At 37.0% G+C, this 14,123-nt stretch overlaps 1 protein-coding gene across 4 annotated transcripts in view; it reads left to right on the top strand.

Moving 5' to 3' along the window:
- The window catches only part of atm (ATM serine/threonine kinase), a 193,120-nt gene that overhangs the window by 66,432 nt on the left and 112,565 nt on the right, over window positions 1-14,123 (top strand). For all 4 annotated transcript variants that reach the window (XM_072263105.1, XM_072263103.1, XM_072263106.1 and 1 more), the window contains exons 24-26: window positions 2,891-3,061; window positions 3,477-3,646; window positions 13,033-13,285. In XM_072263105.1, the coding sequence (XP_072119206.1) occupies window positions 2,891-3,061; window positions 3,477-3,646; window positions 13,033-13,285 (594 nt within the window). The remainder of the gene's footprint in view (window positions 1-2,890; window positions 3,062-3,476; window positions 3,647-13,032; window positions 13,286-14,123) is intronic.

The raw sequence follows: 14,123 nt of genomic DNA, 5'->3' as shown, positions 1-14,123 counted from the left end.
CCTTCGAGTATCACTGTCTCCCACCACCCTTTGATCGCACCGTCTTGCTGCCGGGAAACAAGCCCAGGGCTCCCACTGGTTCAGCGATATTGGTGTGTTGCAATGACTTTATATGTTCATTCGGGGAAAATATGTGCTGTGTGTTTAATATCCAAACGTTACTTAAAATGTTAGGATGATATTGACTTATAAGTGACTTATATAACCATATATAACCATATAATAATTACAGCACGGAAACAGGCCATCTCTGCCCATATAGTTCATACCGAACCCTGATTCTCACCTAGTCCCACCGACCTCCACTCAGCTCATAACCCTCCATTCCTTTCCTGTCCATATACCTATCCAATTTTTCTTTAAATGATAATATCGAACCTGCCTCTGCCACTTCTACTGGAAGTTTGTTCAACACTTACTTCAAGCTCCCCTGTTCTCCCCTGATAATTGACTTATCACTATGTTCATGCGAGGAAGATATGCGCTCTGTGTTTAATATTAAATTCATTAGATAAACCCTTTTAGAAATGAAATTGAGTGTATTAGCCACTACATCACCTATATTCCGGTCATGATTAACACCTCCCACCCCCACGAACAGAATCGCCAAAAACGATTTGTAGAAAAAAATTGGCACGTACACACATGCGCAAGTCACGTATGCGCACTGGTGCCGCGCAAGGCTTCATGGTCTTTGTAGTCTTTCTGGGGTAAACACAACGTATTTGATTGCTACTCTTGTCCGTTGGCAACCCTCCCCCCCCCCACCCCCACTGGGTCGGCCGGTCCGTAAGAATATTGTCAATAATAAATCGGTCCGCATTGCAAAAAACGGTTGGGGACCCCTGCCCTATAGTGTTAAGTGATTAAACTTACGTTCAGTGTAAAGTGATGCTGTCAATTGTTCCTTTTTTTCCACCATAGTAAAATTCTTACATTGACAAATGTGATGGGTTAATTTGATTTGAATCAAGTTCTTTATTCTTGTCTTTTTTTTCTTTTTGGCTTTCCTTGCTACAATTTTCTTAATGCCTAGTGTACTCACATTACCACAATGTCATATATTTGATAAATTTAAGTAACTGGGTTCTTCCTTTCTTTTACTGGTGACTCACCATAAGTTTTTACATCTCTCCAGGCAGTTTTTTTTGCTCATTTGCTGAACTTTACAGATCAGAGAAATTACATTGAGTTACTTTGGTTTATCAGAATAGCTGCCATTGTGGAGCATGGCCATTAGCCTCAACTAGAAATCTGCACGCATGAACTTCAGCAAGGGCAGAACTCAAGTTAGATATGATGCTCCTTTTCCAATGCATACTCTACCAAAATTCTTTAAAAGCATGAACATAAATATTGCTGCTTTTGTTTTAATGTTGTCAGAATTGAAAATATCCAACAGAAGTATAGATAGAGAAAGTAGGCAGTGATTATTTTAAAATCACGGCTTTAAAATTGCCAAGTCTAGATTTTTAAAAATATGTAAACTCTTTATATATCTTAATATAGCATTTTAATTAACTTTTCTATTATTCTTTCCTGTTTGTATTTAAAATGGTAGGAATGGAAATATATTATAATTGTTACATTACTCCCAATAGACACTATTGTTCCAGTTACCTGACTACTTGAGGAAGACACTTGGTTTTTATTCCCAATGTGAACCATAGATGGCAGTCTGACATTACATTAATATGTAACCTTAGATGACAGTTTATTGTCTGGAATATTAAGTATCCATGTAACACAAAATCCTAAACTCAAATCTTGGCAATTAACTCTATATGCAGAAAATGGGACAAACCAGATCCAAATAGTTATTGTCTAATTTTCAGTTATAGTTAATTCACTCCCAAAAGTTAGTATTATTAGAACATTTGCTTTTACTTCTCCATCAGCAGGCCTCTTTTCCCTCCTTAAATTATTACCTTAAATTTAATCTGTTGGGAAATCTGGTCAGTATTCCCATCTTGTGCTTAATTGGCTGGTGCCCTGTTTTATCACTGTCTCTAATCTTTAGACCCCTCCCATCCCCCCGACAACTCCCCATTCTTTTGAAACTAGGTCCTCATGCTTCCTCTCCTGCATCTCCACTTTTATTTGTCCTTTTAATGTTGAACTCTGCACCATAGCTTTTGATTACCCATTCCTAAGCACTTCCATTCTTATTTAATCAGCCTCTTCCTAATACCTCTCAAAATTAGTGTAAGAATTTTAAACACAAAATAATCTGCAGATGCTGGGGTCAAAGCAACACTCACAACATGGTGGAGGAACTCAGCAGATCGGGCAGCATCCATGGAAAAGATTGGTTGATGTTTCGGGCCGGAATCCTTCGTCAGGACTGTAGAGGGAAGCGGCAGGGGCCCTATAAAGAAGGTGGGGGGAGGGTGGGAAGAAGAAGGCTGGTAGGTTCCAGGTGAAAAACCAGTAAGGGGAAAGATAAAGGGGTGGGGGAGGGGAAGCAGGGAGGTAATAGGCAGGAAAGGTGAAGAAGGAATAGGGGAAAACACAATGGGTAGTAGAAGGAGGTGGAACCATGAGGGAGGTGATAGGCAGCTGGGGGAGGGGGCAGAGTGAAATAGGGATAGGGGAAGGGAGGGGGAGGGAATTACCGGAAGTTGGAGAATTCTATGTTCATACCAAGGGGCTGGAGACTACCTAGACGGTATATAAGGTTTTGCTCCTCCAACCTGAGTTTAGCCTCATGAGGCCATGTATGGACATATCTGAATGGGAGTGGGAAGCAGAGTTGAAGTGAGTGGCTACTGGGAGATCCTGTAAGAATTTATTCTGAATTAATACTGCAATGTAAATCCAAATTGCCTTGCATATGTTTGTATATTTTAACATTGCTTTTAAAAATATATCATCCATTTTATTTCTTCAGAATTGCGCATCCACGGAAGAACTGCAGGATGAGAAGTGCAATAGAAGAGCTACGTTGCTTATAGGGATTTCATTGGTCATGTGCTGCAGCCCCATATGTGAAAAGCAGGCATTATTTGCTATTTGCCAGTCATTAAAGGAGAACAAGTTAGACCCTACACTTGTTAAAAAGGTAACAATGAAATGAAATTGAAGTGGCATTGTTTACTTATTTGTCTTTTTTAATGTGTGAGGTTAAAACCTTCCCTTTCATCATATCAAATCCACACACATCAAAGATCAATATTCTCTAGGCAGGAATCTTTAGATTTCCCAGCACCTCTAATTCAAGTCATCATGCAAGTTAACTGGAGAAGTAAGGAGAACCTGATGAAGCAAAAAGGAAACACATCACATCAAATTCAACAGCAACAAGTAATTTGTATTTGCGACGCACAAAAATACCCTGGAACTGCATAGTTATTTTGTGGTAACCAATTATTTTTTGCATAAAGCAGTCAACAACAAATACAGAATATTTTTGTTCATAATTTTATAAAGCTGTACTGTTTTGCATGTTACATGTATTTTGTTTTACTTTTACTTAGATTCTTGAGTCTACATCCAAGTTATTGATGTATCGTAGCTTGGAAAGCTTCATGGTTTCCCATTTAGATTACCTTATCCATGAATGGTTGACCGTGTCTGATCCTGACTACAACTTGCCAACATTCCCTTACGTTCTATTGAACTGTTCTAATCTGGAAGAATTTTACAGGTAAATGGAGTTTTCATTTGTATTCAACCTACAACTCAGATATATTGTGTATTTCCACAATGTATCTGAATATATGTATAAATCATTAACAATGTTAAGTATGAGAAAGTATGCTGAAAGTAAATGGTGTTAAGTTTATCAAGATTAAGACAAGCAAACCGTCTATTGTTTCTCTTATGTTCAGCAGAGCTGTAAGTGCAACACACAAAATGCAGGCAGAACTCAGCACCTTTGGAAATGAATAAATAGTCGACATTTTGGGCCAGCGCCCTTCCTTTTTGTGCACATGCCAAGTTTACAAATGTGAGCAAACAGGACATTGCCTCAGTAAAAGATTATAATTATTCAGTTTATTAAGAAATTAAATGGACAGAAAAATTGCATCTGTATTATTCATTCTGTGTGCACCCTTTCCAACATCAGTGGAATGTGCATGTTTTACTTACATTTTGTAACAGATCCCACTTGTGTTTTAGCTTGTCAGAATTTCAGAGCTGCTAAGTTTTAAGCATATGGTTGACATCATGGTAGTAATTAGTGTGGAAAGATTTTCAATCTGCTCCCCATATTGAACTTTTAGTTTATGTATTTTAGCCAAGAGCAAGGAGACAGTTCAATTTGTATTCTCACCAGCTATTAACTGATTGCAGAGCACATTTTATTTCCTTGACTATTGGAGTCTAAACATTATTTGGTTAAATAATGTTTTAAGGATTTCCGTGGGAGCCTCAATACTCATCTGACAATTGAAGATGGTTCATATATTTTTGAAAATAGATTGTTGGTTACTTGTAGAATTTTTAACGGGCTCTTAGGATGTGGATGTTGCTGACAGTGCAGGCATTTATTGTTTATCCCTAGTTGTTACTGAACAGAAGAACAAACTAAGAATTAACCACATGGGTGAATCTGGAGTAATATTTTGGCCAAACTGGTTAAGTAATTTCTTTTGGTGGAGGAATTTAGTGAACTAGATGGAGCTTTTAAGGCAGTCCAAGAGCTTTGCTTTTAATACTTGCAGTTTTCTAAAACTCCTCAGTGCTGTTGGTGGTATTTGAACTCGCATGTTGGGATCAATGGTCCAGAACTCTGGCTGTTTGTCCAGTAATTTGACAATTACTCTCTTCTCTTGGAGCCTCTGTGCAAAGATAGTTCAGAGTGATAAAATAAAATTGCTAACAGAAAGAAAAAGGTAATGAATTCAATTGGATTTCCAAAGAGACCTCAAACACGAGGAATTCTGCAGATGCTGGAAATTCAAGCAACACACATCAAAGTTGCTGATGAACGTTCACCAGCAACTTTGATGTGTGTTGCTCCAAAGAGACCTAATCGTTTGCATAACTGATAAGTTCTCTTCCCTCTCAGAATCAGAATCGGGTTTATTATCACCAGCATGTGATGTGAAATTTGTTAACTTAGCAGCAGCATTCAGTGCAATACATAATCTAGCAGAGAGGAAAAAAATAATAAATAAATAAAAATAATAATAAATAAACAAGTAAATCAATTACGTATATTAAATAGATTTTAAAAAATGTGCAAAAACAGAAATACTATACATTTTTTTTTAAAAAGTGAGGTTGTGTCCAAAGATTCAATGTCCATTTAGGAATCGGTTGGCAGAGGGGAAGAAGCTGTTCCTAAATCGCTGAGTGTGTGCCTTCAGGCTTCTGTACCTCCTACCTGATGGTAACAATGAGAAAAGGGCATGTCCTGGGTGCTGGGGATCCTTAATAATGGACACTGCCTTTCTGAGACACTGCTCCCTAAGGATGTCCTGGGTACTTTGCAGGCTAGCACCCAAGATGCAGCTGACTAGATTTACAACCTTTTGCAGCTTCTTTCGGTTCTGTGCAGTAGCCCCTCCATATAGACAGTGATGCAGCCTGTCAGAATGCTCTCCACGGTACAACTGTAGAAGTTTTTGAGTGTATTTATTGACATGCCAAATCTCTTCAAGCTCCTAATAAAGTACAGCAGCTGTCTTGCCTTCTTTATAACTACATCGATATGTTGGGACCAGGTTAGATCCTCAAGATCTTGACACCCAGGAACTTGAAGCTACTCACTCTCTCCACTTCTGATCCCTCTATGAGAATTGGTATGTGTTTCTTTGTCTTACCCTTCTTGAAGTCCACAATCAGCTCTTTTGTCTTTCTGACGTTGAGTGCCAGGTTGTTGCTGTGGCACCACTCCACTAATTGGCATATCTATCTCACTCCTGAACGCCCTCTCAGCACCACCTGAGATTCTACCAACAATTGTTGTATCATCAGCAAATTTATAGATGGTATTTGAGCTATGCCTAGCCACACTGTCATGTGTATACAGAGAGTAGAGCAGTGGGCTAAGCACACACCCCTGAGGTGCGTCAGTGTTGATCATCAGCGAAGAGGATATGTTATCACTAATTCCCACAGATTGTGGTCTTCTGGTAGGAAGTCGAGGATCCAATTGCAGAGGGTGGTGTTGTGTATAAGAGTTTTATGTGCAATTAATCGGTGTAGTCTCTGTCGATTTTCTGATGGACGTGCTAAGAACTTGGCAGTGTGCCTTACAAGACTTGAAATGGATTATGGTAATGTAAACATCAGTGCTGTAGGGATCACTCTTCAGATATTGGAACTGTGACAGATTGACCAAAGGGAGTAATCCGAGTTTTACAGAGAATCCATCTGTGTTGTATTTGACTGTGCTATGCCTTCTCTGGGAGCGCAATAGCACATGAACTGAGAATTCAACATGCTTCTCACCAAGTCATAGAGTTATACAGCTTGGAAACCAAGTTGCTCACTTGAGCCAGACACCTTGCATTTATGTGAATTACACTTCATCTGCTATTCCTTGGCCTACTGGCCCAGTTAATCAAGACTGCATTTGTTATCTTCGGTAACCTTGTTCATTGTCCATGATACCACCAATATGGCCCATATTCCTCTAAACTTCTCCTATTCATGTACCTGTCTCTACCACTTACACTGGAAACCCACTCATATTTATTCTCATGTGAGTCCTTTTTGTGATAGATGTCCGGGGCAGATAGCCTCTTTAACTCATATGTTTTGGTCTTGTCCTACTCTGGAAGCTTTTTGGAGAGACATTTTTAATATTATCTCAAAGGTATTGAATATAGATATCTCTCCTCACCCTATTACTGCTATCTTTGGACTACTAAAATTTCCAGTAATCTTTCTCCTTCAGCCCGTAGAATGATTGCATTTCTTACTTTAATGGCGAAAAGATATATCTTACAACATTGGAAAGAGCTTAATGCTCCAACTACCTTTTTTTGGTTTTCTCAGACGATATTATGCTTGAATTTGGAGAAAATTAGAAGCAATCTTTATGATTCCTCACTTAAATTTGAACAGACCTGGAGATCTTTTATTCAATATTTTCATTTAATGTAATTTTTTTTTCCTTCTCTTTTTTGCTCCATATTTATATACCCTTCTTGTTTTTTTTTACTGTTTTTAATGGAGGTCGGGTTTGAGGACGTGATTTTAAGTTCTTTAACTCTACTTGGTTCCAAGTTAGCCCATTGCTTTGCTTTGCTTTTAGTTTAGTTGCATGGTGGGTTTTTTTGGGGTTTTTTTTTCCTCTTCTTTATCAATATATATATATATATATATATATATATATATATATATAAATTAGTATACTATTACGTTACCTTAGTATGTTATGTTTAAATTACATTGTATCATTTTTGTATTAATATCTCCTGTAATTTTATTATATTCTAACAGTGTATTAGTGCCTATATGGCTTACCTTTTTGTATACTTATTCAATAAAAAGATTTAAAAAAAAAGAAATGATAATAACGAGTAAATGAGTAATTTACTTTTCTCAAAATCAAGTAAAGGTTCAAAGGTTCGACTTCTAATTTTCTCCAAACTAAGACATAGCATCACTTGAGAGAACCATTGTGTCAAAGTGGGAGCTGATGTATCCTTCCATTTCAACAAAATGGCCCTCCTAGCTATCAATGTAACAAATGCAATACAGGTTTCCCCTGCCATCCAAAGGTAGAGCGTTCCTATGAAACGGTTCGTAAGCCAAAATGTCGTAAAGCAAAGAAGCAATTACCATTTACTTATATGGGAAAATTTTGTGAGCGTTTGTAGACCCAAAAATAACCTACCAAATCATGCCAAATAACACATAAAACCTAAAATAACAGTAACATATAGGAAAAGCAGGAATGATATGATAAATACACAGCCTATATAAAGTAGAAATACTTTTCCACAATCATTACTGAACTGTTCTCTGGAGTGAAAATCTCACGCTGGCGCCGTCGGCAGAAAATCTCACGCAAGCGCTGTTGGCAAAAACACGCGCAAGTGCTCTCCAGTAACCTTTAAGCTATGAAGCTGCCAAATCATACCAAATAACATGTAAAAATACACAGCCAATATAAAGTAGAAATAATGTATGTACAGTGTAGTATCACTTACCGGAATTGGGGCAGCGCGGAGCAGACTGATGTTAGTGTGTTAGACTGAGCTGTCGGAGGTTGGGTGGTGCAGTGGCCCTCCACCCTCCAGGCTGCTGAGCGATACATTGCCGCGAAGAACGCAGGGGTCCAGCGGTAGCCGGGAGGTACACAGCACATTTTTAAGAAAAAAGCTGAAACAAACATGCTAATTAATTAGGTGCTGCCCGTAATTGTCGGCCCAGATCAGTACCGATTTCCGATTGCGTTGTCTCTGATTTGGGCTGACAATTACGTGTCGGCGGCACCTAATTAATTAGCATGTGCTGTGTGCCTCCCGGCTACCTTTGCATTCTCCACGAATCGGTATCTGTCCGTGGCCTGGTGTTTGGGGTGGTGGGACACTGGGGTGTCATCTTGTTGCCTGTTTCCATTAGAGCAGGCAGCTCATCTTCTCCTGTGACTGCCCGCCTCAATGTCGAAGATCAAGTTTCGTCGTCTGCTGTGGCTGATGTGGAAGGCTTGCTTGACTGCTGAGCCTCGCTTATTTTTCTATCATACAGTTCTTTAATAAGGACTCAAACCATCCTGCAAATATCCCCTAAACCGACGTACCCTTTCAAAATTAAAGTCGTACTTTATCATTACTCATTCGGTTTCGATTGTTATCCTTTTTTCTTCCAATTGTATCAGCTCTTCATCTGTCAGTTCTTGGTGATGGGATGCTAAAACCTCTTCAATATCATCTTCGTCAACTTCCACAAGCCAAACTCACATTGTCCTTACTTCGTTCACCACAATCAAAACACTTAATTATGTCTAGTTTTACCATAAGTGTAACACCCTTACGAGCTCTTTCAGGATTTTCCGATACCATAGAACTCATCTTGCAAACGGCTGCTCACAGGCTTATGTTTAAGCAATGCCGGCGAGAATCCGGGGGAGAGCGGCTGCTCGGGGCACGCTGAATTTTTTTTCGTAACAGTGAAAACACCTTCTGAAAGCGAAAATAGGGTACTAATGTAGGTCTTTCGTAACAGTGAGGTTTTGTAAAGCGAACGTTCAAAAAGCGGGGGACACCTGTAACATGTTGATCAGACACAGAAATACCATGAATATTTTGAGGAATTATTCCAAAAAGCACAGTAAATTTATTAGGTTGTAGGTTAATTTTAAGTGCTTTAGAAATTGTTGAAAAAACCGACTTCTAGAACTGTTCCAATATAGAACAAGACCAAAACATATGTGTCAGTGTAGCTATCTCAGTTTTACATCTATCACAATGACTATCAACATTAGAAAAGATTTTAGGAAGTTTCTCCTTCGTCAAATGATAACGATGTACAATTTTAAATTGAATCAATGAATGGCTAGCACAAATTGAAGAAAAGTTAACTAACTTCAAAATCCGCATCCAATCCTTCATCATAAAAGTCAAATTAAGTTCCTTTTCCCAATCCTGTTTAATCTTAGATAAAGGACGCTTATCTCATTGTAATAATAAATTATAAATTCTTCCAACAGAACCCTTGATCAAAGGATTCACACTCATAATAGTATCTAACAGGTCAGCTTCCAATATGTAAGGAAAATTACTTAAGTATTTTTGTAAACAATGTCTAACTTGAAGGTATTGCAGGAAGTGTGAGTATGAAACAGAATATTTATCAATTAATTGTTCAAGAGACATCAATCTATCTTCTTTAAATAAATCCAAAAAAGAATTAATCCCTTTATTTTTCCAAAGTAAAAATATTGGATCACTCAAAGAAGGCTTAAAAAAGTAATTTCAATAAATTAAGTTTAAATTTGTTAAGATTAAAAAAATTGCAGAACTGGAGCCAAATTTGTAAAGAATACTTAATCACAGGATATAGGTTTAAATTAACAACTTTAGCTAATTGCATAGGTAAAGCAGCTCCCAATAATGAGGTTAAATAAAACTGTTTTACAACTTTCAGTTCCAGGTCTACCCAAATTGGCCGATCACTCTTATCAGCCCAGTATAACCAAAAAGACATGTATCACACATTAACAGCCCAATAATACATTCTTAGATTAGGCAAAGCAAGACCTCCATCCTTTTTCAATTTTTGTAAGTGACATTTACTAATTCTTGGTCTTTTATTATTCCAAATAAAAGATAAAATAATAGAATCAGTCCAATCAAAAAACTTCCTAGTCAAAAACAGGAATATTCTGAAATAAATATCAAAATTTTGGTAAAATCATCATTTTAACTATATGAATACGACCAACAAGTGAAAATGTAAGTGGACTCCATCTACTAAATAAATACTTCATAGAGTCTACTAAAGGAACAAAATTAGCTTTATAAAGATGCTTATATTTTTTAGAAATTATAATACCTAAATATCTAAAAGAGTCTGTGACTTTAAAAGGAGTATTATCATATATAGAGACAGAAACATTTAAAGGAAACAATTCACTTTTACTAAAATTTATTTTATATCCTGAAAAACCTCCAAATTTATTAAATAATTTTAGCAAGGCAGGAATAGATTCGTCAGGGTTAGATATATAAACCAATAAGTCATCAGCGTAAAGAGAGATCTTATGCGTGGTCTTATTCACAAAAATCCCATGGATATTTTTAGCCTCACGAAGAGCAATAGCAAGGGGTTCTAATATTAAATTAAACAACAAAGGACTTAATGGACAGCCTTGCCTTGTCTCCCGTGATAGCTGAAAAAAAGGAGACCTACAATTGTTAGTGACAACAGTAGTAATAGGGGCTTTATATATCATTTTAATCCAATTATTAAAATTAGCACCAAAGCCAAATTTCTCTAAAACATTGAATAAATATTTCCATTCGACTCAATCGAACGCTTTTTCAGCATCCAAGGATGCGACACATTGTGGAGTTTTAAAAGAGGATGAATATATAATGTTAAATAGTCTCCGAACATTTGAAAAAGAATAAAGTCTGTTTGATCTTTAAAAATAATTTTACCCAAAATATTCTCCAACCGATTGGCCATTTGACAGAATCTTAGCGTCGATATTCAGTAATGAAATAGGTCTATATGAAGCACAGTCAGTAGGATCTTTATCTTTTTTAAGAATTAAAGAAATAGAAGCCTCATAAAAAGTAGAGGGTAAGTCACCTTTCACAAAAGAATCCTTAAACATTTCCAACATATGCGGAGAAAGCAACTTTACACATTTTTTATAAAGTTCTACAGGATAGCCATCAAGTCCCGGGGACTTACCAGACTGCATTGTAAAAATAGCTTTATGAATTTTGGCTTCAGTGATTCAAGCATCAAGAGTTTTTTGATCCTCAGCCGAGATTTTAGGAAAAACAATCTTTTGTAAAAAAGCATTCATGTCAGAGGAATCTAACAGACATTGAGATTTATAAAGTTCAGCATAAAAATCTTGAGAAATCTTATTAATATCTTCATATTCCTGAGCCAAGGTACCATCTTTCCTATGAATTTTCATGATTTGCCTTTTGGCTGCAGCCATTTTTAATTGAGATGTGAACAGTTTATTATTTTTATCTCCAAACATATAAAATTGGCTCTTTAACTTAAGCAAATATCCTTCAATGGGATGAGTTGATAACAGGTTATATTGTGATTGAAGTTCCACCCTTTGTTTAAATAAATCAGTATTGGGGGAAATTGCATAGATATTAGCTAAATCTTTAATTTGTTTTGAAATTCTATCTAATTCTGCTTTTGTCTGTTTTTTAAGTTTAGTTGAATAAGAAATAATCTGACCACATAAAAATGCTTTAAATATATCCCATATAATTAATTTAGACATACCCCCTATATCATTAAAAAGAAAATATTCTTTTATCTGGGTTTCAATGAAACTGACAAAGTCAGAGTTTTGCAATAATGTCTGAGACATGTGCCAAAGTGGGCGGACAAGAATGACATCATCAAATTAAAAAGACAAACTCAGACGCGCATGATCAGATATAGCAATAGCATCATATTCGCTAGCTTTAACACTAGACAAGAAGCAGGAATCGATTATAATATAATCAATCCTCGAATATTTTTTATAAACATGAGAAGAAAGAATATTCTCTATTATCGGAATGGAGATACCTCCACAAATCGATCAACCCGAAATCAATCAAAAGGGAATTAATAAATGACGTGGATCGATTTGGAAGTCACTGATTGGTTGAGCTCTTATCAATCATAGGGCTTAAGCAGCAGTTAAAATCCCCACCCATTATCAGCATATATTCATTTAAATCAGGCAGTAAAGCAAATACCTTTTTAAAAAAAGAAGGATCATCTAAGTTAGGACCATGCAAGTTAACCAAAACAACTTTTCTGTTACAGATCATTCCTTTAACAATTAAAAATCTACCATTAGAATCTGACTAAATATCCTCTTGAATGAATATATTAGATTTAATAAAAATAGACTCGCCTTTTGTTTTACTCTGAGAAGTAGAGTGGAATTGCAAAAAATCCAAACTATCCAAAAAATCTATTTTGATCTCCCACCCTGATATGTGTCTCTTGAGCAAAAATTATATCAGGTTGGAATCAGTTAATAATTTTAAAAGTCTTTACTGGCCCAGTTGATCAAGATCAAGATCATATTTGTAATTCTTCACAGTCCATGGTACCACCACTGTCAGTGTCATTCTCAAACTTACTAACTATGCCACCTACGTTCACAACCAAATTATTAATAATATAAGTGGCAAACAACAGGGGACCCAGCACCTGGCCCTGCAGCGTACCATTGATCACATGAACATGCTTCAGTTTTCAGCACTTAAGTATGTTCAAAATCCAGTTCTAAACTAAATACTAAATATTTATGCTGGTTTAGTGGTTCGTTTGTTCTTGTAAGCAATTTAAATGATATTTTTAGAGCTACTGACTTAGAACAACTCTTGTATTTAGTTTTCTAATTTTTGTTATTGACTTGCATTTTAGATCATATTACAAAGTTCTTGTTCCACATCTTATGGTTATTGGTGACATAGAAGAAGTGAAATCAATTGCTGCACACATTCACAGACGCTGGAAAGAATTGCTTGCAGATTGCCTTCCAAAGATAATGGTTAACATTCTGCCTTATTTTGCCTACCAAGAAAAGAGTAGATCTGATAATGTTTTGGCACAGCGAAGAGGAACTGCATCAAAGGTGTTTGACATGCTGAAAGATGATGATTGCTTGGGGAAGCAGGTGAGATTTACTGGTATTTGTTGTTCTACTTTTGAACAGTTTTCTGGAGCCGGAGGGTCAGTCCTCATAGGAAAAAATCATATACAGGGCACCATATTATTGGATGGTGGCAATTTCAACTTTAGGCTAAGAGGCTAAACTACTATTTTAGAAATTCAAGGTGTAAATCTAAAGTTATTTTTATCGTCAAGGCTACAAGGAAAAAGAAAGCATACATAATCACAATTCCTCAGGGATTGTAACTTTTGAAAGTGTGCTCCAGAATTGCCTATGTCTCCAGCCGTGCAATAGGTACAATATTGGCAACAATTAACAATGTGGAAGGTAGTCCTGCTAGGCCCTATCCATAGAAAGCAAGGCACATCTGATCTGGCTAATTATCAGTCAGTCTTTTCTGAAAATGACGGAAGGTGTCATTAATAGTTCCATCAAGCTGTGCTTGCACACCAGTAATCTGACTGATACTGAGTTTAATTTTCACCTAGATCACTTAGCTTTAGACTTATTACAGCTTTGATGCAAACATTGAGCTGAATTCCAGAGGTGAGTGCCTTCAGTGCCTCAATATGAGCCCTGGTAGTACAAAGATAATTAACCATCAAGGGGAAAATACATTGATGACAAGAGCTTGGTTAGTGGTTGTTGACTTCTGAAGGAGTAGCGGACCACACGACCCCATTTACATCGGTGGTGTGCAAGTGGAACAGGTCAGAAGCTTTAAGTTCCTCGGGGTCAATATCGCAAATGACCTGACTTGGTCCAACCAAGCAGAGTCCACTGCCAAGAAGGCCCACCAGCATAGTTCCCTCTAGGCTGTGCGCATGTGCGCGTGCACACG

This window comes from Mobula birostris, chromosome 7 (genome assembly GCF_030028105.1).
Source record: "Mobula birostris isolate sMobBir1 chromosome 7, sMobBir1.hap1, whole genome shotgun sequence".
Taxonomy (NCBI): Eukaryota; Metazoa; Chordata; class Chondrichthyes; order Myliobatiformes; family Myliobatidae; genus Mobula; species Mobula birostris.
The sequence above is the reverse complement of the archived record's forward strand: the minus strand, read 5'-3'. Positions and strand labels throughout refer to the sequence as shown.